Below are 22,102 nucleotides of genomic sequence, written 5' to 3'. Positions count from 1 at the left end.
GGGCTCCCCTCGGGCCAGCCTTCCAGAAGCGCCTCGCGGAAGTTCCCACGCCCGCCGCCCCGCCCTGGGGCACTCCGCGGCATCGGGAGCCACCGCGCGTGCGCGGAAGCCGGAGCGCGGCGTCATGGCGGACTCCAGGAGCGGCGTGCGGGCGTCCTTGCTGCAGTTGCAGGACTACTTGTCCGCCGCGGACCACGGCACCGCGGCCGTGGCCAGCTATCAGCTGGTCCGCGGCCTGGGACAGGAGTGCGTGCTGAGTACCAGCCCCGCGGTGCAGGGTGGGTATGGCTCCGTCCCCGAGCCGCCTGGGCGCCGCTCCACAGCCCGGGTCTGCCCCGTGGGCGCCGCGAATGGGGCTTGGCTGGCCCTCGAATGTCTGTCTGTCGAGGGGCACCCAGAGTAGTTTGTCATGCTGCCCTCCTCCCTAGCCTCAGAACAAAGGTATTTTCAAACTAAGGTCGAGGGAGAGTGATCCTCGATTGAGCCAGTCTTGTTGAAGGCGGGCCGGGCTCAGGCTGTCTGAGGGGGGTCAGGCTTGCCTGATCGACCTCGCCTGGACCACCGGTACCTTTCCAGACCTTTGCATTTGTTGGTCACGATCGTGAGAACGATTGCAGACCTACAACTGGAAAGTGCTGCTGTTTTGTTTGTTTAACGTGCACTATACCCGAGGGAGACTTTTCCTTTTCCTTCCCGTTTGTGGCGATGCCTCCTCTTTCACTATGGTCCAGGCTGGCCATCAACTTGGGACTAGCTTTTTAAAACATGAAACACGGCATTGTATGGAAATTTAAACGTGAGTGCATTTTAAACATGTAAGAATGTAAACCTTTTTATGTACAGATTGTACCCTCTTACAATGACGAATTCAGTGGGATCTTCCTAAGAGATGGGTGCTGAACAGTGTAGAAATGTAAACAAAACTTTAAAACTCTTCAAAAATTATAAAGCAAGATGCCATATAGGGCTGGCACTGTAGAGCAGTGGTAGATCCCTTGCCCAGCTTGTGCCAGGTCTTGGGTTCTATTACAAGTTTTCACACAAAGCAAAACAAACACAGAAAGGTACGTAAGTGTCCAAGTATTGTCTAGGGTATATTTATGGGGGAAATACAAAAATAACCTAACATTATTTAATTGCCTCTGTCCTTAGGGTTTCAGGGTTGGAATTCATTCTTGTTCAGTATCTTGTCCCTAAAACAGATCCAACTTTATTGTCAATATGCAATATGTTTAGGGATTATACATTATAGAGATGTTACTACTGTGATGATTACTGGAAGCTTAGTGGCTTTTTTCTTTGTGTTTGATTTTTTTTGGGGGAGGGTCCGGTAGTGGGGCCTGAACTCTGGGGCCTGGGCACTGTCCCTCAGCTCTTCAGCTCAAGGCTAGGTGCTCTACCACTTGAGCCACAGCGTCACTTCCGGCTTTTTTTTTTTTGCTTATGTGGTGCTGAGGAATTGAACCCAGGGCCTCATGCATGCAAGGCAAGCGCTCTACCACTGAGCCACCTTCCCAGCCCCTGTGTTTGATTTTTTTGAGACATGGTCTCCTATGTAGCCCAGGTTGACCTTAAACTCACTATTGTCTTGTCTTACTTTCCAAGTACTGGGATTATAGGTATGCACACTATGCTGGCCTTGGTTTACTGGTTTTAAACTGACTTCTAATCTTAAAGTTCTATAGTCAGAAGCTGGACATAGACCTCACCAAGCCTGAAACAAGGTTTAGGCAGGAATGATTTCCTTCTCTAAGGCGCCATTTCTTTATTCATAAAGTTCCCTTTTCTTTTTGATGTCCCTTGCTTCAAAAAGGTGCCTATTTTCCTTGGATCATGGCCTTGTCATCTTCAAAGTCAAGCAACAAACACTGTGACAAATCAGGAGAGGTTTAAATCTCTCCTGCTCTTCTGTTTTGATGTCTAACCTATTCTTTTCACTGTCTTTTCTTTTTCTTTTTGGTGCCAGTAGTGGGGCTTGAACTCAGATCCTCTGCTCTCACTTGGTTTTTTCATACAAGGCTATGACACTACCCCTTGGGCCAAACTTCTTTCCCTTTTATAGGCCCAGCTATTCCAGAATGATCCTACCATTTTACAATGAACTTATTAGCAGCCGTAATTCTACTTGGAACCTTGATTTTTTTTTCCTTTTCACCATATAAAGTTTATATCCAAAATTTGACCTTAGAGATGAAGAGTCTGGGAGTCTTTGGGGATGGTCCCATTATTTTTTTTATTGAATTCCTGTGGACCTTCATCCAGAACTTTCCCTTTTCTTTGTCTCAGTAGGTTAGTATATTGTCACAAGTCTGTCTTGAAAATCATGCAATCTTAGCGGCTATTTGTGAAGTGCTTCTTTACATTTCTCTTAACTTCTTTATCTTTTCTTTTTTCTTTAGCATTACAGACTTCCTTAATTTTTTCCAAAGATTTTGGTTTGCTTGTATTTGTTCGAAAATCACTTAACATTGATGAAGTAAGTGCAAATCTTTTGCTTTTTCATTTTACATCATGTATATTCCTTTATGTTTGATTGAAACTTATTCTTTCCCATATTATCTGTGTTTATTTCTTATAGTTTCGTGATTGTAGAGAAGAAGCCCTAAAGTTTTTATGTGTTTTCTTAGAGAAAATTGGCGAAAAGGTCATGCCTTATTCTCTTGATATTAAGGTAAGGAGAAAAGAATACAAACATTATTTCATCAAATATCAACTTCTACTTTATGTAAGGAACTTAGATTTTAAATTTTATTAGTGTCTCTGTTATTGGGGAGTTTATTTTTGGTTTGTGTGAGAAATGAAGTGAGCTCTCTGTATTTGTTTTACATTTAGCGAAATGCAACCCTGTCAGAGAAACTACTTAGATATTTTTGTAACTGTCTGGATAACTATTTGTGCATGGGATAAATAATGCTAATATTATCATAATAAATTGAATTTTTGATTTTTTTTTTTTTTTTTTTTGTCGGTCATGGGGCTTGAACTCTGGGCCTGGGCGCTGTCCCTCAGCTCTTCAGCTGAAGGCGAGCGCTCTACCACTTGAGCTACAGCGCCACTTCCTAAATTGAATTTTTGAAATGTATTTTTGTGCGTATGCGCACACGCGCGCACGTGCGTGTTTGTGTGTGTGTGTATATGCTGGTAATGGGACTTAGAACTCAAATCTTGCACCCTTGCTTGGCTTTTTTGCTCAGAGCTAGTGCTCTACCGTTTGAGCCACATCTCTACTTCCGGGAACTCCTCTCTGGATAGTTTGAGATAAGAGACTCTTGGATTTGTCTTTTCCATCTGACTTTGAGCCAGGATTCTCAGATCTCAGCTTTCTGAGTAGCTAGGATTTACAGGTGTGAGCGATTGGCGCCCAGCCTTGATTATACATCTTTTTAAGCAATTAAAAATGTTTCTTTAGGGGCTGGGAAGGTGGCTCAGTGATAGAGTGCTTGCCTTGCATGCATGAGGCCCTGGGTTCGATTCCTCAGCACCACATAAGCAAAAAGAAAAAAAGCCAGGGCTAGGAAGATGGCTCAGTGGTAGAGCGCTTGCCTTGCATGCCAGAGGCCCTGGGTTCGATTCCTCAGCACCACATAGGCAAAACGGAAAAAAAAAAAGCCGGAAGTGGCTCTGTGGCTCAAGTGGTAGAGCACTAGCCTTGAGCTGAAGAGCTGAGGGACAGCGTCCAGGCCCAGAGTTCAGGCCCCACGACTGCACCCCCGAAAAAAGTTTTTTTCTTTAGAATTTTTGTTTATCTTAGTAAGAATCTTATCAGGAGTAATAATAGGAATAGGTGCTAGGAAATAATCCCAGAACCTCATACATGTTGGCCAGCAGTCTGCCACTGAGCTACCACCCTAATCCTTTCTCTGAAATTTTTTTTTAAGCTTGGGTTTGAATTCAGGGTGTGTACTTTCTAGGCAGGTGCCTGTCACTTGGGCCCTACCTTCAGCCTCTTTTGCTTTAGTTATTTTTCTTTTTTTTTTTTTTTTTGCTTTAGTTATTTTTCACGTAGGGTTTCATGGTTTTGTCCATGTCATTCTTTTAGTCAGACCTCCTGTGTAGCTGTGATGGCAGGCATAGCTAGGTTGATAAACTATTGTATTGAGCTTTTGTGCCTGGGCTGGCCTCAACAGGTGTGAGCCAATGTATAGTTGCTTGCTTGCTTAGTAATTTTCCTCAGCAATACTAGGCTTAAACTCTGGGCCTTTGTTTACCGTGGAGCTATAACCCCCTAGCACTTCTCAATTATTTTAGCCTGCCATCTTGTCTCCTTTCTTTCCTTTCTCCTTCTCCCTTTTCTTCCTTCCCTCCATCTCTTTCATCTTTTCCCTGTTTCCCTCTCTAAATTATTTCCCTCTTTCTCTCCTTCCTCTTTCCCTTCCTTCCATGTTGCCTAGGTTGCCTTCAGATTTATGTACATAGCCCGTCCTCCCACTTCAGCCTCTTGAGTAGCATGTTTCCTTTTTTCTATATGATAACAAGTATTGTGGGACATATGTAGGGAAAAACCTGTTTTTTCCTTTCGTGTGTGTGTGTGTGTGTGTGTGTGTGTGTGTGTGTGTGTGTGTGTGTGTGTGTGTGTGTGTGTGTGTGTGTGTGTGTGTGTGTGTGTGTGTGTGTGTGTGTGTGTGTGTGTGTGTGTGTGTGTGTGTGTGTTATGGGACTTGAACTCTGAGCCCGGGCCCGATCCTTTAACTTTTCTTTCTGAGGTCATGAGGGTTTTAACTCAGGGCCTGGGCACTGTCCCTGAACTTTTTTGCTGAAGGCTAGTATTCTTATCACTTTGAGCCACAGCTCCACTTCTGATTTTCTGGTGGTTAATTACAGACAAGTCTCACTGACTTTCTTGCCCATGCTGGCTTTTTTTTTTTCGTGGGGCCTGAACTCTGGGCCTGGCCACTGTCCCTCATCTCTTCAGCTCAAGGCTAGTGCTCTACCATTTGAGCCACAGTGAGTGCCACCTCCGGCTTTTTCTGCTTTATGTGGTGCTGAGGAATCGAACCCAGGGCCTCATACATGCAAAGCAAGCACTCTACCATTCTTCCCAGCCCTCCATGCTGGCTTTGAATCTGGATCCTCAGATCTTAGCCATTTAAGTAGCTAGGATTACATCTGTGAGCCACCAGTGCATGGCCCCTGAGCTTTTTTTGCTCAAGGCTAGTGCTCTACCACTTGAGCCACAGTTCCACTACCTAGCTTTTTTGTTGGTTAGTTTGAGATATGAGACTTATGAACCTTACCTGCTGGTGCTGGTTTTGAACTGCTATCCTCGAGATTTCAATCTCCTGAGTAGCAGGATTACAGGTGTGAACTAGTACTTGGCAGATGATCTGTCTTTAAATTATCTGTGTAAAAAACATCTGCTGGGGTGTCTTTTATTGTCACTGATATTTTGTTACAATAGTGTGATGGTATGTTTGTATGTGTTTGATGAGTGTGTTTGTTTCTGTGTGAGTAGTGGGTCTTGAATTCGGCCTGGGCCCTGTCTTTCAGCTTTATCTGCTTTACCACTTGTGACTCTTTGTTGCTTAATTGGAGATCAAGGCCTTAAGGACTTTCCTGGTTGGTTTGGCTTTGAAGTACAATCCTTAGAAGCTAGGATTATAGGCATGAACCACTAGGATCTGGCATACCATAGTGTATTGAGTCAGTGTTTTTAGTTATTTTGAATCTGTATTTTTCTATATTCTAATGTTAAAATTTGACATCTTAATGTCAAATCAGGGATGTACAGTTAGCTCTTGCTAGTCTCAGTTCTTAAATCCTACAGATGATTTTGTCTTCTTTTAAAACAGAATATTTGTACCAGTGTTTATACAAAAGACAGAGCCGCTAAATGTAAAGTTCCAGCCCTAGATCTTCTTATTAAGGTAATTTCCTGTTTTCAAATACATGTACTTAGCCTCACACATGTATCTCATGGAAGAAAACATTTGAGCTGGGAATCCTGTTTTTGGTAAAAGTGTGGAGAGGGAAGAGCAGAATTACTTTGATTGATAAATGTTATTTCCCACCCGTTACCTGATAATAAATATGCTAGTGTTTGTCCTTATCTGGGTAGTAAAAGAAAAACCTGGGCTGGGAAGTTGGCTCAGTGGTAGAGCTCTTGCCTTGCATGCCTGAGGCCCTGGGTTCGATTCCTCAGCACCACATAAGCAAAAAGAAAAAAGCCGGAAGTGGCGCTGTGGCTCAAGTGGTAGAGCGCTAGCCTTGAGCTGAGGAGCTGAGGGTCAGCGCCCAGGCTCAGAGTTCAGGTCCCACAACCGGACCCCCCTCCCAAAAAAAAGAAAAACCTTGGATTGTAAGGGAAACAATGGAGAAAAAAACAAGAGATTTAGTGCTCTTTTATTCAGCTTTCCTTTGGTTAGACTAATGCTACGAGGGAATGCCAAAAGATAATTTCTTTCATTTCTCATGAGGTTTTTCCTGAAACAGCAGTGGGATGGGGACTGTTGTGTTGCCCTGCTCCCTGGGCCTCACTCTCATTCTTATCTCTTTCTCTTTTTTTTTTCATTTTTGTTTTAGCATTTTTTTGGGGCCTGGTTGGTCTGCGATTCTGATAGTTAAAAAATTATTTTCAAATGTTTTAACAAATAAGCTTTAACATGACTAGAAAGCTCTGGTCATGTTAGTGATATCTGGGAAAGAAACACTTACACTCATCAAGTCCAACCTCCCAGTCATGGATGAGTCCTGAGATAGATGATACGTACATAGATATCATGAGTTCTGAGAATAGATAGATGAGTGCTGAGACTCCTAGAGACTGTGTTCACATACATGTAGGTAAAGGAACCTTTTCTTTATAATTATTTTTTAAAAGAACATGTCAATTTGTGTTCTTTTAGTTATTTCAGATGCTGAGAAGTTCGAGACTCATGGATGACTTTAAGGTTGGAGAATTATTTAATAAATTCTATAGAGAACTTGCAATGAAATCAAAAATACCAGATACAGGTGAGATAAATTAAAATATTATTTTCAAATACTTTAATAAGTTAACATTAACCAACCATTAGTAAATAACTTAGATACCTTTAAAAGGTCTTACATGTTTTACAGATAAATCCTTTTTACTGAAAACATTCCAAAATGGAAACTAATAAAAACAATGTGTGAAGAAGACTTCTGATTATAAACATACTAATCTTCACAAAGTCGTTCCTTTAAATAGAAAACTGAGCTTACTCTTGTAATCCTAGCTACTCAGGAGGGTGAGATCTCAGGATCATAGATTGACAGCCTATGCAGGAAAGTCCATGAGACTTATCTCCAGTTAGTCTGAAAAAGCTGGAAATAGAGCTAAGAGGGCTATCCTTCAGCAAAAGAGCTCAGGGACAGTACTTAGGACCTAAATTCAAGCCTAGGGTTGGCATTAAAAAACCCAAAACTCAGAAAAGTAAACATACATGAAATATAATTTATTTTATGCTTTGATTACATTTATAGATTATTGTTTTATAGATTACTTTTACATTATATTTATACTTTAGATTATTTTACACTAATATCTTCCTTATACTAATAGGAAAGATTCCAGCATCCAGTTAGATGTTTTATTTTATTTGTTTTAGTTAATTAATTTTTGTGCCAGTACTGGGGCTTCAACTCAGCCTTATGCTTTTCTTTAGCTTTTTTTGTTCAAGGTTGGTGCTCTACCACTTGAGCCACATCTCTCTCTGGCTTTTTGCTAGATAGTTGGAGTTAAGAATGTCTTCTAGGGCTAGGAAGGTGGCTCAGTGGTAGAGTGCTTGCCTTGCATGTATGAGGCCCTGGGTTCGAGTCCTCAGCACCACATAAACAAAAAGAAAAAAGCCGGAAGTGGCGCTGTGGCTCAAGTGGTAGAGCGCTAGCCTTGAGCTGAAGAGCTGAGGGACAGCGCCCAGGCCCAGTGTTCAGGCCCCACGACCGGACCCCCCCCCCCCCCAAAAAAAAAGAATGTCTTCTATTTGTCTGTCTTGGCTGACTTCAAAGTGAAATCCTCAGATTTCAGCCTTCTTAAGTAGCTGTTATTACATGTGTGAGCCACTGGTATTTGGATATGTTTTATTTTAAAATTACTTTAATATTAAACATATCTTATTCTATATGTAACATTTTTTTCTAATTTGTTGTTTTAGGATTTCATTTGTCTAAAATTTATTTTTCAGTTTTAGAAAAAATATATGAGTTCCTTGGAGTATTAGGTGAAGTACATCCTAGTGAGATGATAACTTATTCAGAAAACTTGTTCCGGGCTTTTCTGGGTGAACTTAAGACTCAGGTATGATAAACTTTATGATTTCTATCTACTGCCATAGACTTTTTTTTTTCATTGAGCAATATCTTCCTAATAATTTGCTTTTAGATGACATCTACAGTACGAGAACCCAAACTTCCTGTTGTGGCTGGATGTCTGAAGGGATTGTCATCACTTTTGTGCAACTTTACTAAGTCCATAGAAGAAGGTATTAATGGTCTTCACTTGGTTTTCTTTCTCTGTTCAAATTATAAGTCTAAAAGAAATTGCCTGCTTGGTTTTTGAATTTACCATTGTGAGAAATAATTTAGAAAGACTCACATGCTTCCTTCAGATAATGTCTCTTATAACTATAGTGTAATAGCACAGAGGATTATAACATTGATGTTATCACTTAGCTTTACCACACCTTACCAGTTTTACAGGCGTGTGTTATTTTCTATGTATTTAATTTTGCATATTTCTGTCATGTGTGCAGGTTTGTATATGTGCCACTATAAGTAAGATATCAAGCAAATTCATCATGAAGGTCTCTTGAGCTACACTTCTATGTCTGTAGCCTTTTCTCTTCACTTTTCACTATCTACCTCTAATTGGTCTATATCTGTAGGCTTATCATTTCAAGAATATTATACAATTGAACTTTCACACGAGACCAGTGGATTATGCCTAAAATTGGTTTCTCAGGAGGCTGAGATCTGAGACTTGCCATTTGAAGCCAGCTTCAGCAGAAAAATCCTGAGATTCTATCTACAGTTAACCAGGAAAAAAGCCAGACTGAGGATGTGGTTCAAGTGGTAGAGTGCCAGTGTGAGAGAAAAGTGAGTGCATAAGGCCTTTAGTTCAATCCCCAGTACTAACACAAATACCCAAACAATAAATTTTTTTTTTTTTTGTGCGGGTCCTGGGGCTTGAACTCAGACCTTAGGTACTGTCCTTGAGCTTCTTTTTTATTCCTCAAGGCTCGTGATTATAGGCATGAGCCACCAGCACCCAGCTCCATTGTGTGGGTGTGAGCGCGCACGCACGCGTGCATGTGCGCGTGCATGCGCACATACGAGTGAAAATATAAATACATATAAAGTTGTTTTTTTTTTTGGTCAGTATGTGGCTTGAACTGTGGGCGCTGTCCCTGAACTCTTCAGCTTAAGGTGAGCTTTTAACCACTTGAGCCACAGTACCACTTCTGGTTTCTGGTTGTTAACTGGAGATAAGAGTCTCACAGACATTTTTGCCTAGGCTGGCTTTGAACTGTGATCCTCAGACCTCAGTCTCCTGAGTAGCTAGGATTACAGAAGCTCAGCTTCATTGTATATTTTGATATTAATCCTTCATTTAATAACTTGCAAAGGTTTTTCTTTTCACTAGCTTGGATTGTCTTTTCTTTTCTTTTTTTTTTTTTTGGGTCCGGTCGTGGGGCCTGAACTCTGGGCCTGAGCGCTCTCCCTCAGCGATTCAGCTCAAAGCTAGCGCTCTACCACTTGAGCCACAGCGCCACTTCCGGCTTTTTTCTTTTTTGCTTATGTGGTGCTGAGGAATCGAACCTAGGGCCTCATGCATGCGAGGCAAGCACTCTACGGTTGAGCTACTTCCCAGCCTGCTTGGATTATCTTTTCATTCTGTTGTTTCCTTTGATGTGAAGAAGCTTTTTAACATGATGCAATACTATTTTTTTCAGCTCTTGCTTTTTATTTCCTGGGTAGTTCTAAAATGTAGCATATACAGAAAGTGGTCACTATGCATATGTGTGTGTGTGTGTGTGTGTGTATGTTTTGCCAGTCCTGGGACTTGAACTCAGGGCCTGGGCAATGTCCTGAGCTCTTTTGCTCAAGGCTAGCACTGTACTACTTGAGCCACAGTGCCACTTTTGGCTTTTTCTGTTTATATGGTACTGAGGAATTGAACCTAGGACTTCATGCATGCTAGGTAAGCACTCTACCACTAAGCCACATTCCCAGCCCTATATTTTTATTTTTTATTTTTTTTGGGTCCGGTCGTGGGCCTGAACTCTGGGCCTGGGCACTGTCCCTCAGCTCTTCAGCTCAAGGCTAGCGCTCTACCACTTGAGCCACAGCGCCACTTCTGGCTTTTTTTTTCAGCTTATGTGGTGCTGAGGATTCGAACCCAGGGCCTCATGCATGCAAGGCAAGCACTCTACCACTGAGCCACCTTCCCAGCCCTATATTTTTATTTTTAAACTTAAAAAAATGATTAAATAATGTACAAAAGGGATTCAGTTCAGATTGTTAAGTACAATGCATCTTCATCAATGTTACCCCCCTATTCTTCTTTCCCATCTTTCCCTATCTCTACCCTCAAGTTATGTAGTTAAATTCTTATATGATGTGCAAATTGAATATAATTGCTGTATTTGCTCACCCTTTGTCTATTTGTGTATGCCCCTCACTCTTGTTCCCTCCTAACATGTTTCAGCTTCTTGGTATTTACTTTGTTACAAACTTCATTTTCTGTTCAAAAGAGATACACCATTGGAGTTTTCCTCTAAGTATATCTTTTTTTTTTTTTGTCATGGGGCCTGAACTCTGGGCCTGGGTGCTGTCCCTCAGCTCTTCAGCTCAAGGCGAGTGCTCTACCACTTGAGCTACAGTGCCACTTCTGATTTTTTTTTTTCTTTTCTTTTCTTTTTTTTTTTTTTTTTGGGTCCAGTCGTGGGGCCTGAACTCTGGGCCTGGGTGCTGTCCCTCAGCTCTTCAGCTCAAGGCTAGCGCTCTACCACTTGAGCCACAACGCCACTTCCGGCTTTTTTTCTTTTTGCTTATGTGGTGCTGGGGAATCGAACCCATGGCCTCAGGCATGCAGGGCAAGCGCTCTACCACTGAGCCATCTTCCCAGCCCCTGACTTTTTTTCTTTTTGCTTATGTGGTGCTGGGGAATCGAACCCAGAGCCTCATGCATGCAAGGCAAGTGCTCTACCACTGAGCCACCTTCCCAGCCCTGTAAGTTGACTTTTCAAACTCTGCTGATGGTGTCTTTGATGCACAAAATCTTTTTTTGTGTGTGTTTTTACTAAGTCTAGTTTACCTATTAATGTCTCTGTCAATCTTCATTGATATGCTCTTGTATTTTGAGTCTGTTGAGCATATCTTTATGGGTCTGTTTCTGAGTTTTCTATTTTATTTTCTCCACTCCCTCCTCTCTATTTTATATATATATGCTTCTTTCCAAGTACCATAGTGTGCTTGAACTCAGGGCCTGGGTGCTGATCCTGAGCCTCTTTGTGTTCAAGGTTAGTATTATACCACTTGAGCTACAGTGCCACTTCTGGCTTCTTTTTTTTTTTTGGTAGTGGAGCTTGAACTCTGGGCTTGGGCACTGTTCCTCAGCTCTTCAGCTCAAAGCTAGTACTCTACCACTTGAGCCACAGCGCCACTTCTGGCTTTTTCTGTTTATGTGGTGCTGAGGAATCAAGTCCAGGGCCTCATGCATGCAAGGCAAGCACTCTACCACTGAGCCACCTTCCCAGCCCCCGGCTTTTTCTGAGTAGTTTCTTGGAGGTAAGCATCTCATGGACTTCCTAAGCTGGCTTCAAATTGTGATCCTCAGCTCTGTCTCCCGAATAGACAGGATTACAGGTGTAAGCCACATAGCTAATAGTGTGGTTTTGATTGTAGGTACATGGTAAATTTTTATCTTGAGTTGGGTGCATCCTCTCATTCCTCTTTTGTAACTAATTTTGATTTTTATAGATTCATACATTTCTATCATAAATTTTAGAATATGTCTATAAAAATCCTTTTCTGCTAATTTGATAGGCATTGCATTAAACGTGTATGTAGCTGAGATTACATGCATGAACCTTAGTGCCCATTTGATAATCTAATAGTCTTTCTGTTTTTTGTTTGTTTGTTTTTGGTAGTAGTACTGTGGCTTGACTTCAGGGCTTTTGCATTCTTTGCTTGATCTTTTTGCTCCTGGCTGGTGCTCTGTCTTGAGTCATATCCAGTCATCTTTGATTTTCAAAAGAGTAATTTTGTGTATAGTATGTCTGGTCAGCCCTTCATTATTGTTTCTTATCAAGCAGAACACTAAAGTAACTCTTAAGTGATTTTTCTTTCTTTGTCTTTTCTTTCAATTCTTTTTTTTTTTTTTTTTTTTGGGGTCCGGTTGTGGGGCCTGAACACTGGGCCTGGGCGCTGTCCCTCAGCTCTTCAGCTCAAGGCTAGCACTCTACCACTTGAGCCACAGCGCCACTTCCGGCTTTTTTTATTTTTTTCTGCTTATGTGGTGCTGAGGAATCGAACCCAGGGCTTCATGCATACAAGGCAAGCACTCTACCACTGAGCCACCTTCCCAGCCCTTCTTTCAATTCTTCAGTGGCCTGATTCCCCACTCTACTTCGCAGTCTGTTGGGTTCTTGCTACATCCACACAATGGAATATTATTCAGACTTAAAAGCTGGCTTCAAACCACAATCTCAGATCTCAGCCTCCTGAGTAGCTAGGATTATAGGCATGAATCACCAGTGCCCAACTAGGAAGTACATTTTAATGCACAGTGTAGACATGTATATTGATGACATTATGCCAAATGAAATAAGCCAGTGTCCAAAGAACAAATACTGCATGATTACATGTACCAGGAAATCCATAGATGCAAAAAGTAGAATAGATTTTTCCAGGGAAGGGAATGGGGAATTGTGTAGTAGGTACATCCTTTTTTTTTTTTGTAGTGGGTGGGGAGTGATGAAAAACTTTTGTGTATAGATGATGATGCCTATAACAACAGTGTGAAAGTGTTCAATGCCACTGGGTTGTACCCTTACACATTGTTAAATGATTAATATGTAGAATTTCTTACATTGAGAAAAATAAGAGTGTGCTGGTGTAGGGTCTACTAGAGAGGTGAGGAGTTCAGGGGATACAGCCTTGTTGGTAGCTCGAAGGCTATGGTAGCCTATCGCATGAGTAGCTCAAGCCTCCTATGTGTTCTCCCTTTACTCTGAGGAGTGTTTGATGCCCTTGTGTCTGCTGTTTGCACTGTTACTTTCTATGTAAATGACCTTTTTACAACTAATATCTCTATCAGTCTCAGTTCAAATGCCACCATATCTATTAAATCTTTCATGAATGACACAACAAAAAGTCTGTTCTTGCTTTGAATTCCAAAGTAGGTGTTTGTTTTTTTTGAGTAATTTTTTTTTTTTTTGGGTTGGTCGTGGGCTTGAACTCAGGGCTTGGGCACTGTCCCTGCGCTCTTCAGCTCAAGGCGATTGCTCTGCTGCTTGAGCCACAGCGCCACTTCCAGTTTTCTAGTGGTTTTTATTGGAGACAAGAGTCTCATGGACTTTTTTTGCCCAGGCTGGTTTTGAACCGCGATCCTCAGATCTCAGCCTCCTGAGTAGCTAGGATTACAGGCGTGAGCCACTGGCAAAATGAGTAATTTTTTTTTCCTCCTTAAGGTTTTTGTGACCATGTTCTTCCTCTAGCTCCTATTTATGTGCTGTCTTCAGATATGTTAGTCCTTGTCATCAGGACAAGACATTTTCTTCTGTGTGCAAGTGACTGCTTGGGAGGGCAGAGAAGTCAATGAGGAATAAATCATGGCTTCTATACAGCTTCAGTGAATGATACAGAAGATATGGATATGATAATCAGTCCAGTGTGCCCTTTCTGTTTTCCCATTTAAATCATAGTTTTACTCAGGTCAAAGGTCATGTTTTATTCCCATTAGTAATTCTGATCATTGAATGAATATGAGAGAATTGGGGGAAGGATCTGTTTGGCCTTGAATGGGTTATTTAATTTAATCCACTAGATAGTCCTAAAAGTACGAATTGGGGCACAACTACTTGAGAGGTAACTTTATCCAGATTTTATCTTAACAAAACAAGTTGGATTTAGTGGTATGTATGTAGATTCCCTGCTATGAGGGTGGCATAGGTAGGAAGATTTTCTTCTGAGACTGGCCCTAGGCAAAAATGTGAGGTACCATTTGAAAAATAACTAAAGCACAGCAAAAAAGGCTGGAGGTGTGGCTTAAGTGGTTGAGCAGGAGGTCTGAGTTCAAACCCCAGTGCTATCTGGAAAAATAGTATAAAATGTATCTTTTACAATAAGAAAACTGAGTTTCCCAGAGATTATCTAACAGATTTTAAGTAATGAGTGAGAATTTAATCACATCTACATTATTTTGGATTTTCTTTGTACTTTTCCACAATAATAATTGCAGGAGTAATTCCATCTGGGTGCAATGATGGGAGAGGTTATTCTGAATTGACAGGGTACTCAGTTGACAGCTGTCAGCTTATCTGAAGTAAGGCTGTTACTTGAAAAGTCCTTGATAAGGTGTGACAGATGAGACTTGAGTCTTAGGATTTATAACAGAAGCTTTTTCTGTTATTTCACTAGATCCTCAGACTTCAAAAGAGATTTTTGATTTTGCCCTAAAAGCAATTCGTCCTCAGGTAGGATTAATATTTTCAAATTCTTTTGACACTTGTGATTTTTTATTTATTTTCTTAATATATTTTTTATTGTAAAGATACTGACAGAGGAGTTACAGTTACATGAGCAAGACAGTGCGTCCATTTCCTATCGAGCATTGTTTCCCCCTCCTTATTTTTTCCCTACCATCCCTTTCCTCCCACCTCCTCACTTCTTCCTTCCCCTCTTCACTCCCCCCCCCCACAGAGTTGTAAAGTTTGTTTTCAACGTGACATTTGTGATTTTTTTAATACACTAATCGTGAACTTTTTAAAAAATAGGTTGATCTGAAGAGATATGCGGTGCCCTTAGGTAAGATTCTGTATTTAATAAGATACAATATCGTAGGTTACTAGATTACCTTAAGTTTTTGTTTGAACTGTCAATAAAAGTGAACAGGAAGAGGCTTAAGGGGAGTTAGTTTTTAATATACAATCTCTGCCTCTGGGGAGTCAGGTTGTTTGATTCTGCATTGATATAATAAATCCTGACTGTTTCTGACTCTTATTGGGGGGGGGGGGGGTTCATTGACCAGTGTTCAAATCCCTTATTGTAGGGAAATGTACTATATTAGTACTAATGTGCTAACATGTACCAACATAGTTTAAAAGAATTGTCATAAATTATTTGTACAAGAGGGTTTCATTTGTTTCTATACATGCATATAAGGAAAATGTACTCCATCAATCCCCAAATCACTTTCCCTTTTTTACCCCTGCCTCTTTTTAAAACAATTTGAAAAGATTTCATTGTTCTAGTTTCATACATGCAAATAAAATGCATTGACCCTGTTCATCTGCATTTATCCTCTTCGTTGTGACTATAGTTTGACCCCTGAAGGTTTCTGAGTTCTTGATGTTTCTTTTTATTTGCAGCTGGCCTACGTTTATTTACGTTGCATGCCTCTCAGTTTAGCACCTGCCTTCTGGACAACTATGTTACTTTATTTGAAGTACTGTCAAAGTGGTGCAGCCATCTAAATGTAGAACTGAAAAAAGCTGCACATTCAGCCCTGGAATCCTTTCTGAAACAGGTACTTCAAATTCAACTGTCACTTAAAAATAATAATTTTTGTCTTTACCAAACTATTAAATTCCAGTCTTGTACCTGCACATTTGAAAAAGAAATTTAAGTCAACCCATTAGGTCTTGTAGCATTTACGGGAAGAAAAGCTATATTATTGATATTATGGATAGTATATGGACAGAGAGAGCTAGTATACCAGACTTGATGATGATCCAGAGCCAAGATCACAGCATGTCTAATGGAATGAAGATATGTCAGACAGGAACTGGAAAATGTTTCAGGAAGAGTTGGGCGGGCAGAACTGCTTTCAGCCAGAGAGTGGGCAGCCTAAGTAAGAGCCTATCTTTCATTAAGTGAGAGCTGGCAGCTATGAGAAGATTGATGAGTTTATGAGAGATTTCCTTAGGGGCAGGGAGAGCTCCTTTTGTCCTATGAATTTTTCATTCAGATAGGATATGTGGAATTTGAGTCTAATATATATTTTCTTTCATTTGTTTTGGGACAAAGTAATATTTTAATTTTTTTGTGAGTCTTTTTTATTGTTATTATAAAGGTGATGTACAGTAGAGTTATAGTTATATAAGTCAGGTAATAAGTACATTTCTTTTGGACAGTGTTACCTCTTCCCTGCTTTCTCCAATTTTCCCTCTCATCCCCATAATAAGTTGTGTAGTTCATTTTTAGCATAATGTCCAGTGAATACCATTGCTGCATTTATTTACCCTTTGCCCCTCCCTTTCTGTGCCCCCCCCCCCCCCAATCCTTCCAAAGGCAGATAAACTAACAAAGAAGAAAAAAGAAAAGAACAAAGGAAAAACCTCTTGTTTCCATTTTCTGGAGTTCTTTTTTTTTTGGGGGGGGGGGATCCGGCCGTGGGGCCTGAACTCTGGGCCTGGGTGCTGTCCCTCAGCTCTTCAGCTCAAGGCTAGCGCTCTACCACTTGAGCCACAGTGCCACTTCTGGCTTTTTTCTTTTTGCTTATGTGGTGCTGAGGAATCGAACCCAGGGCCTCAGCATGCAAGGCAAGCGCTCTACCACTGAGCCTCCTTCCCAGCCCCTGGAGTTCTTTTTGATAAATATTATTTTATATGATCAGAGGAGTCTGCTATATTAACTCTGCTGAGAATGACAGGAGATTCATGGCAAATACTTTGTTCGGACTACTGTTAAAAATGGATAATTAGTACTTAATTTCACAAGCTTGTCCATGAAAACCTGTGGGCAACTGTAGTACAGAAAATATTGGTCTGAGACTCATTGCTTGATGTACAGCAGGGAGAAAGAGAAAGCATTGCCATCTTTTATCTTTTTTTTTTTTGGGTCCGGTCATGAGCCTGAACTCTGGGGCTGGGCGCTGTCCCTCAGCTCTTCAGCTCAAGGTTAGCGCTCTACCACTTGAGCCACAATGCCACTTCTGGCTTTTTTTTTCTGCTTATGTGTTGCTGAGGAATCAAACCCAGGGCCTCATGCATGCAAGGCAAGCGCTCTACCACTGAGCCACCTTCCCAGCCCGCCATCTTTTATCTAGGTCTAGCCCAGTCTCATAAAACTGAAATAGATGGTTTTTGTCTCTGACTCCCTCTCACTCCCGTCTGTCTCTTTCAACTTCTTGGCATTCACCTGCTATTTCCTTTTCTGATCAGGCTTTGTCTCTCAGATTATTCTTGGCAATAAGGTTGTCTCTTCCTATAAGTCTGATAAAAACTGGTATTCTGCTTCATTGGCTGGTTTCATTTGTTAAGGAAAATAAAAAAAATATTTAGAGGTTTTTTAAAAACTGATTCATACAAATCTATTTGGATCTCTAAAAACATTTTCTCTTTCGAGGTAGAACTTTAGACTTTGTAGGAGAAAAACATTATCCAGAATTTACACAGGGAAGTAGGGTTTCTGTAGAAGGAGTTGTCCTCACACCATTTCTGAGACCTGGCTTTTGACACTTGTTTCTCCTAGCAGAGGTTGGGTAGGGTGGAGCCTGCATAGACAACAGTCAGCTGTATCTCAGCTGACTTACTTCTCTTAATGCCTACACAAGCTGGGTACTTTGCAGATCGTTGCCAGAGAATTTAGTTTCCAGCTCCTGCTCCAATTCTTAATAAAAGCTAGATGAATAAATACTGTTTAGGGAGTACTGTTTCACTGAGGATATTTTTTAGTTATTTTTTAGATATTTATTTGTTAGTTGTAGACTATATCAAGTTGGTAAAAAATCTCCTTCCTTGTTGGCTCCTGTTTCAGAATTAGGGATTTCTGCCGGGCGCCGGTGGCTCACGCCTGTAATCCTAGCTACTCAGGAGGCTGAGATCTGAGGATGGTGGTTCAAAGCCAGCCTGGGCAGGAGAGACCGTGAGACTCCTATCTCCAATAAACCACTAGAAAACCGGAAGTGGTACTGTAGCTCAAGTGGTAGAGCGCCCGCCTTGAGCTGAAGAGCTGAGGGACAAGCACCCAGGCCCAGAGTTCAAGCCCCACAACCGCCAAAAAAAAAAAACCAAAAAACAAAAAAACAGAATTAGGGATTTCTGCTGGGTGCTGTTGGGTCATGCCTGTAAACCTAGCTATTTAGGAGACTGAGATCTGAGAATTGGGGTTTGAAGCCAGCCTGGGTAGGAGAGAACCAGAAATGGTGCTGTGGCTCAAATGGTAGAGCACTAGCCCTGAGTGAGAAGAAGCTCAGGACAGCGTCCAGACCCTGAGTTCAAGCCCGAAGACAGGCAGAACAAAAGGTGTGTGTGTGTGTGAATTTATTTTTTTATATTTTAATTAATTAATTAATTTATTGTCGATTGTGTGGCTTGAACTGTGGACCTCGGTGCTTGTCTCTGAGCTCTTCAGCTCAAGGCAAGTGCTCTACCACTTGAGCCACAGCACCACTTCTAGTTTTCTTAATGGTTTATTGAAGATAAGAATCTCATGGACTTTCCTGCTTGGGTTGGCTTTGAACCGTGATCCTCAGATCTCAGCCTCCTGAGTAGCCAGAATTACTGGCGTGAGTCACCAGTGCCCAGCTTTATATTTTTATTTAAATTTTATTGTAAAGGTGAGGTACAGAGGGGTTACAGTTATGTAAGTTAGGTAATGAGTACATTTATTTTTGAGCAGTATCACCCCCTCCCTCATTTTCTCCCCCCCTTTTCCCCTCCTGACCCACCTCCCCCTCAAGTTCATTTCCAACATAGTGTCTAGTGAGTATCACTGCTGAATTGGTTCACCCTCTGTCCTACTGTTTCTGTGATTCCCCTTTTCCTCCCCAGATCAGATAAACTTACATACATGACAAAAGGTACAATAAAAAAACTCCATTTCTTGGAGTTCATTTCGATAAACATCATTTTATATGATCATATGCACCTTGTTATTAAGCCCTTGTGATCCTTTCCTAAGAATATCCAAAAATGGGGATTTCTAAAGCCAGCTTCCAATTTGATAATCTGCTTGAGAGAACTCACAGTGGTTGCATTTTTTTTTTTTTGGTTGGTCATGGGGCTTGAACTCTGGGCTTGGGCGCTATCCCTGTTCTCTTCAGCTCAAGGCAAGCACTCTACCACTTGAGCCACAGCACCACTTCCAGTTTTCTAGCAGTTTATTGGAGATAAGAGTCTCACGGACTTTCCTGACCGGGATGGCTTTGAACCTCGATCCTCAGATCTCAGCCTTCTGAGTAGCTAGGATTACAGGCGTGAGCCACCGATGCCTGGCTAGTGGTTACACTTATAGTACTTACAGATAAATAGTAGAGATTAAAGTCAGAGCAAAAACATGTAGTATAGAGACTAAAAAAAATGACAGGTATGGTGCTCCTGTTGTCTTCTCCATTATAATAGTCAGGACAGATGACTATATCAGTCTATATGGAACATTATCATGATGCTCAACTGTTCACAATTCTTACTGTACTTCATTATGCTGATGTAATGGATTAATTGACTGCCCATATATTTGATTGCAGTCTCTTCCAAGTCGCAAATAGCATGTGACTCAAGACACCCCACCTTAAGTCACATTGTTCCTGTCAGCGTTCAGCGGCCTCTGATTCTTTTCTTCCCCTTGCCTTCCTCTCTTTCATTGTTCCTTCCCTTTCTCTCTCTAATATCTTTCTTTAGTTTTGCTGGAGATTAAACCTCCATTCTACACAAGCATTCTACTGTAACCACACTTCCATCTGGTAACTCACATTTTTAGGTCATTTCTATGTGACTTGAGACACCTTCCAGAGAAAGTAAGTGCTCTGACCAAGGATGTCATTCCAACAGCTTAGCAATTATTTCCCAGGAGATGAGGCAAAGGCTAAACCTTTTTTGGGGAAAGATTAAATTCTTTGCTTCGCAATGTGGATGTAAAATTTGAATTTGGTCATCACAGTAGAAATGTCTATGGCCTTGATTGTGTTGACTGTGCCTTTTTTTGAGATACTGGGGATTGAATCTTATGTCCTACTACTTGGGCCACACTACCAGCCCCAGCCATTTTGTTTGAGTTTTCTTTTTAAGAGGGAGTCCAGGAACTTTGCCTGGGCTGGCCTCAAACTTATGAGCCTCCTGCTTCTGCTTGCCAAGCTTAAAAAGTATCTGGACTAGAGATGTATTCCTCTGACATTCGTTTGAGGTAGTACTATTTATTGAAAAGACTTTTCCCATTCTTGTAAAAATCAGTTGACATGCATGTATGGGCTTGCTGGGTGCTCTAGTTTGTTCCATTTTTCTTTGTTTTTGTCATTACATACTTCCTCACTGTCTCGATTACTCTAGGCTTTATATTACCTTGAACTTAGGTAATGGATTTTCTCCAACTTCTTTTTTTATTATTGTTACTTGGCTATTGTATATACAGTTTTGAACTTAAATATTACTTAAGCATACTTCAAAACAATGTAATACAAAGAAGACTGTTTATATCTTCTGAAATTCCACCACCCAGAGAAGACATGCAGCATTTTAGTAACCCTTCTTTCTTTTTTCCTTCCTTTTTTTCCCCTCCTCTTAAGAAGGAAGGAGCCAGAAGAGATATCTTTACATAAAGTCTCCTCCTCTTCCTCCTTTTCCCCTCTGCCTCCCCCTCGTCCCCCTCCTCTCCCTTCCTCTCCTCCTCTTCCTTCTTATTGGATGTTTTCCCGTTGGCACATTGAGATCTACATGCTTCATTTAAAAAAAATTTACTTTATTGTTATAGCAGTGATATACATAGGAATTACAATTACCTGAGTCAGGTAATGAGTAAGTTTCCTTTTATACAATTGTTCTCTAATTCTTTCCCCTCTCCACCACAAGTTACATAGTTCACTTTCACCAGTGTCCAGTGACCTCTTATGCTGTACCTTTTCACACTTTTTCTTTTGAGTTCTCTACCCACCCCCTAACCCTTCTGAAGATGTACACTTTTAATACACACCTAAGGAAAAGAAGACAGAATCATCAAAAAATAAAAAGCTAAAAACTAAAAAAAAAGAAAAAAATAGAAAAGAGGGATATCTTGTTTCCATATCTTGAAGTTCATTTCGATATATATATATGTATATATATATAAAAAATTTTCTATAAATATGAAGAGGTCGGGTATTGGAGGAGGATGGGAAGAAAAAATAACAAAACAAAACAAATAAATATGAAGAGGTACTTAGTCATTGCACCTTTGTGGCTCTTTCCTAAGAGTGTCCTCTCTTGGAATCACTGTGTATGAGTATCTGAAATCCTGTAAAATTTATCATATCCAGTGTATTTTAGATCTAATTTCCACATATCAGAGGGGATATGTACCATTTGTCTCTCTGAGCTTGGCTTACCTTACTTAACATGATTTGTTCTAGGTCCATCCATTTCCCTTCAAATGACACTAGTTTATTCTTTGTAATGGCTATTTAAAATTCCATTTTGTGTAGGTAAGCACTTTTTTTATTTGATCCACTCATCTATTGTAGGGCATCTGGGCTATTTCCATATCCTGGCTATTGTGAATAGTGCAGCAATGAACATGGATGTGCAAATGTCTTTATCATATCTTGGTTCATGTTGTTCAGGGTAGATGCCCAAGAGTGGTGTGGCTGGGTTGTAGAGAAGGTCTATGTTTAGTTTTTTGAGGAACCTCTAGACTGCTTTCTAGAATGGTTGTACTAGTTTACATTCCCACCAGCAGTGCAGTAGGGTTCTTTTTTTTCCCACATTCCTGCCAACATTTGTTGTTGTTGGTCAATCTAATGGGGGTAGGATGGAATCTCAGAGTTGTTTTAATGAACATTTCTTTTATGGCTAGGGATGATGAGCATTTCCTTGTGTGTGTGTGTTTTATGTTGTTTGTTTGGTTTTTGCCATTCTTACCTCTTCTTTTGAGAAGTCTCTTTAGCTCCTTTGTCCATTTATTGATTGGTTTATTAGATTTGAGAGAGGTTAGTTTCTTGAGCTTCTTT

The 22,102-nt window shown here is 40.8% G+C and overlaps 1 protein-coding gene across 1 annotated transcript in view; it reads left to right on the top strand.

Moving 5' to 3' along the window:
* Nucleotides 1-124: 124 nt before the first annotated feature.
* Prkdc (protein kinase, DNA-activated, catalytic subunit) overlaps nucleotides 125-22,102 on the top strand; it is a 181,105-nt gene continuing 159,127 nt past the window's right edge. Inside the window, exons 1-10 of the mRNA XM_042685966.1 lie at nucleotides 125-278; nucleotides 2,400-2,476; nucleotides 2,579-2,671; nucleotides 5,790-5,864; nucleotides 6,843-6,951; nucleotides 8,145-8,257; nucleotides 8,342-8,441; nucleotides 14,602-14,657; nucleotides 14,958-14,988; nucleotides 15,552-15,709. Coding sequence (XP_042541900.1) covers nucleotides 125-278; nucleotides 2,400-2,476; nucleotides 2,579-2,671; nucleotides 5,790-5,864; nucleotides 6,843-6,951; nucleotides 8,145-8,257; nucleotides 8,342-8,441; nucleotides 14,602-14,657; nucleotides 14,958-14,988; nucleotides 15,552-15,709 — 966 coding nt within the window. The remainder of the gene's footprint in view (nucleotides 279-2,399; nucleotides 2,477-2,578; nucleotides 2,672-5,789; nucleotides 5,865-6,842; nucleotides 6,952-8,144; nucleotides 8,258-8,341; nucleotides 8,442-14,601; nucleotides 14,658-14,957; nucleotides 14,989-15,551; nucleotides 15,710-22,102) is intronic.

This window comes from Dipodomys spectabilis, unplaced genomic scaffold (genome assembly GCF_019054845.1).
Source record: "Dipodomys spectabilis isolate Male_0828 unplaced genomic scaffold, ASM1905484v1 ptg000096l, whole genome shotgun sequence".
NCBI lineage: Eukaryota > Metazoa > Chordata > Mammalia > Rodentia > Heteromyidae > Dipodomys > Dipodomys spectabilis.
This window is presented reverse-complemented; position numbering and strand designations above follow the sequence as displayed.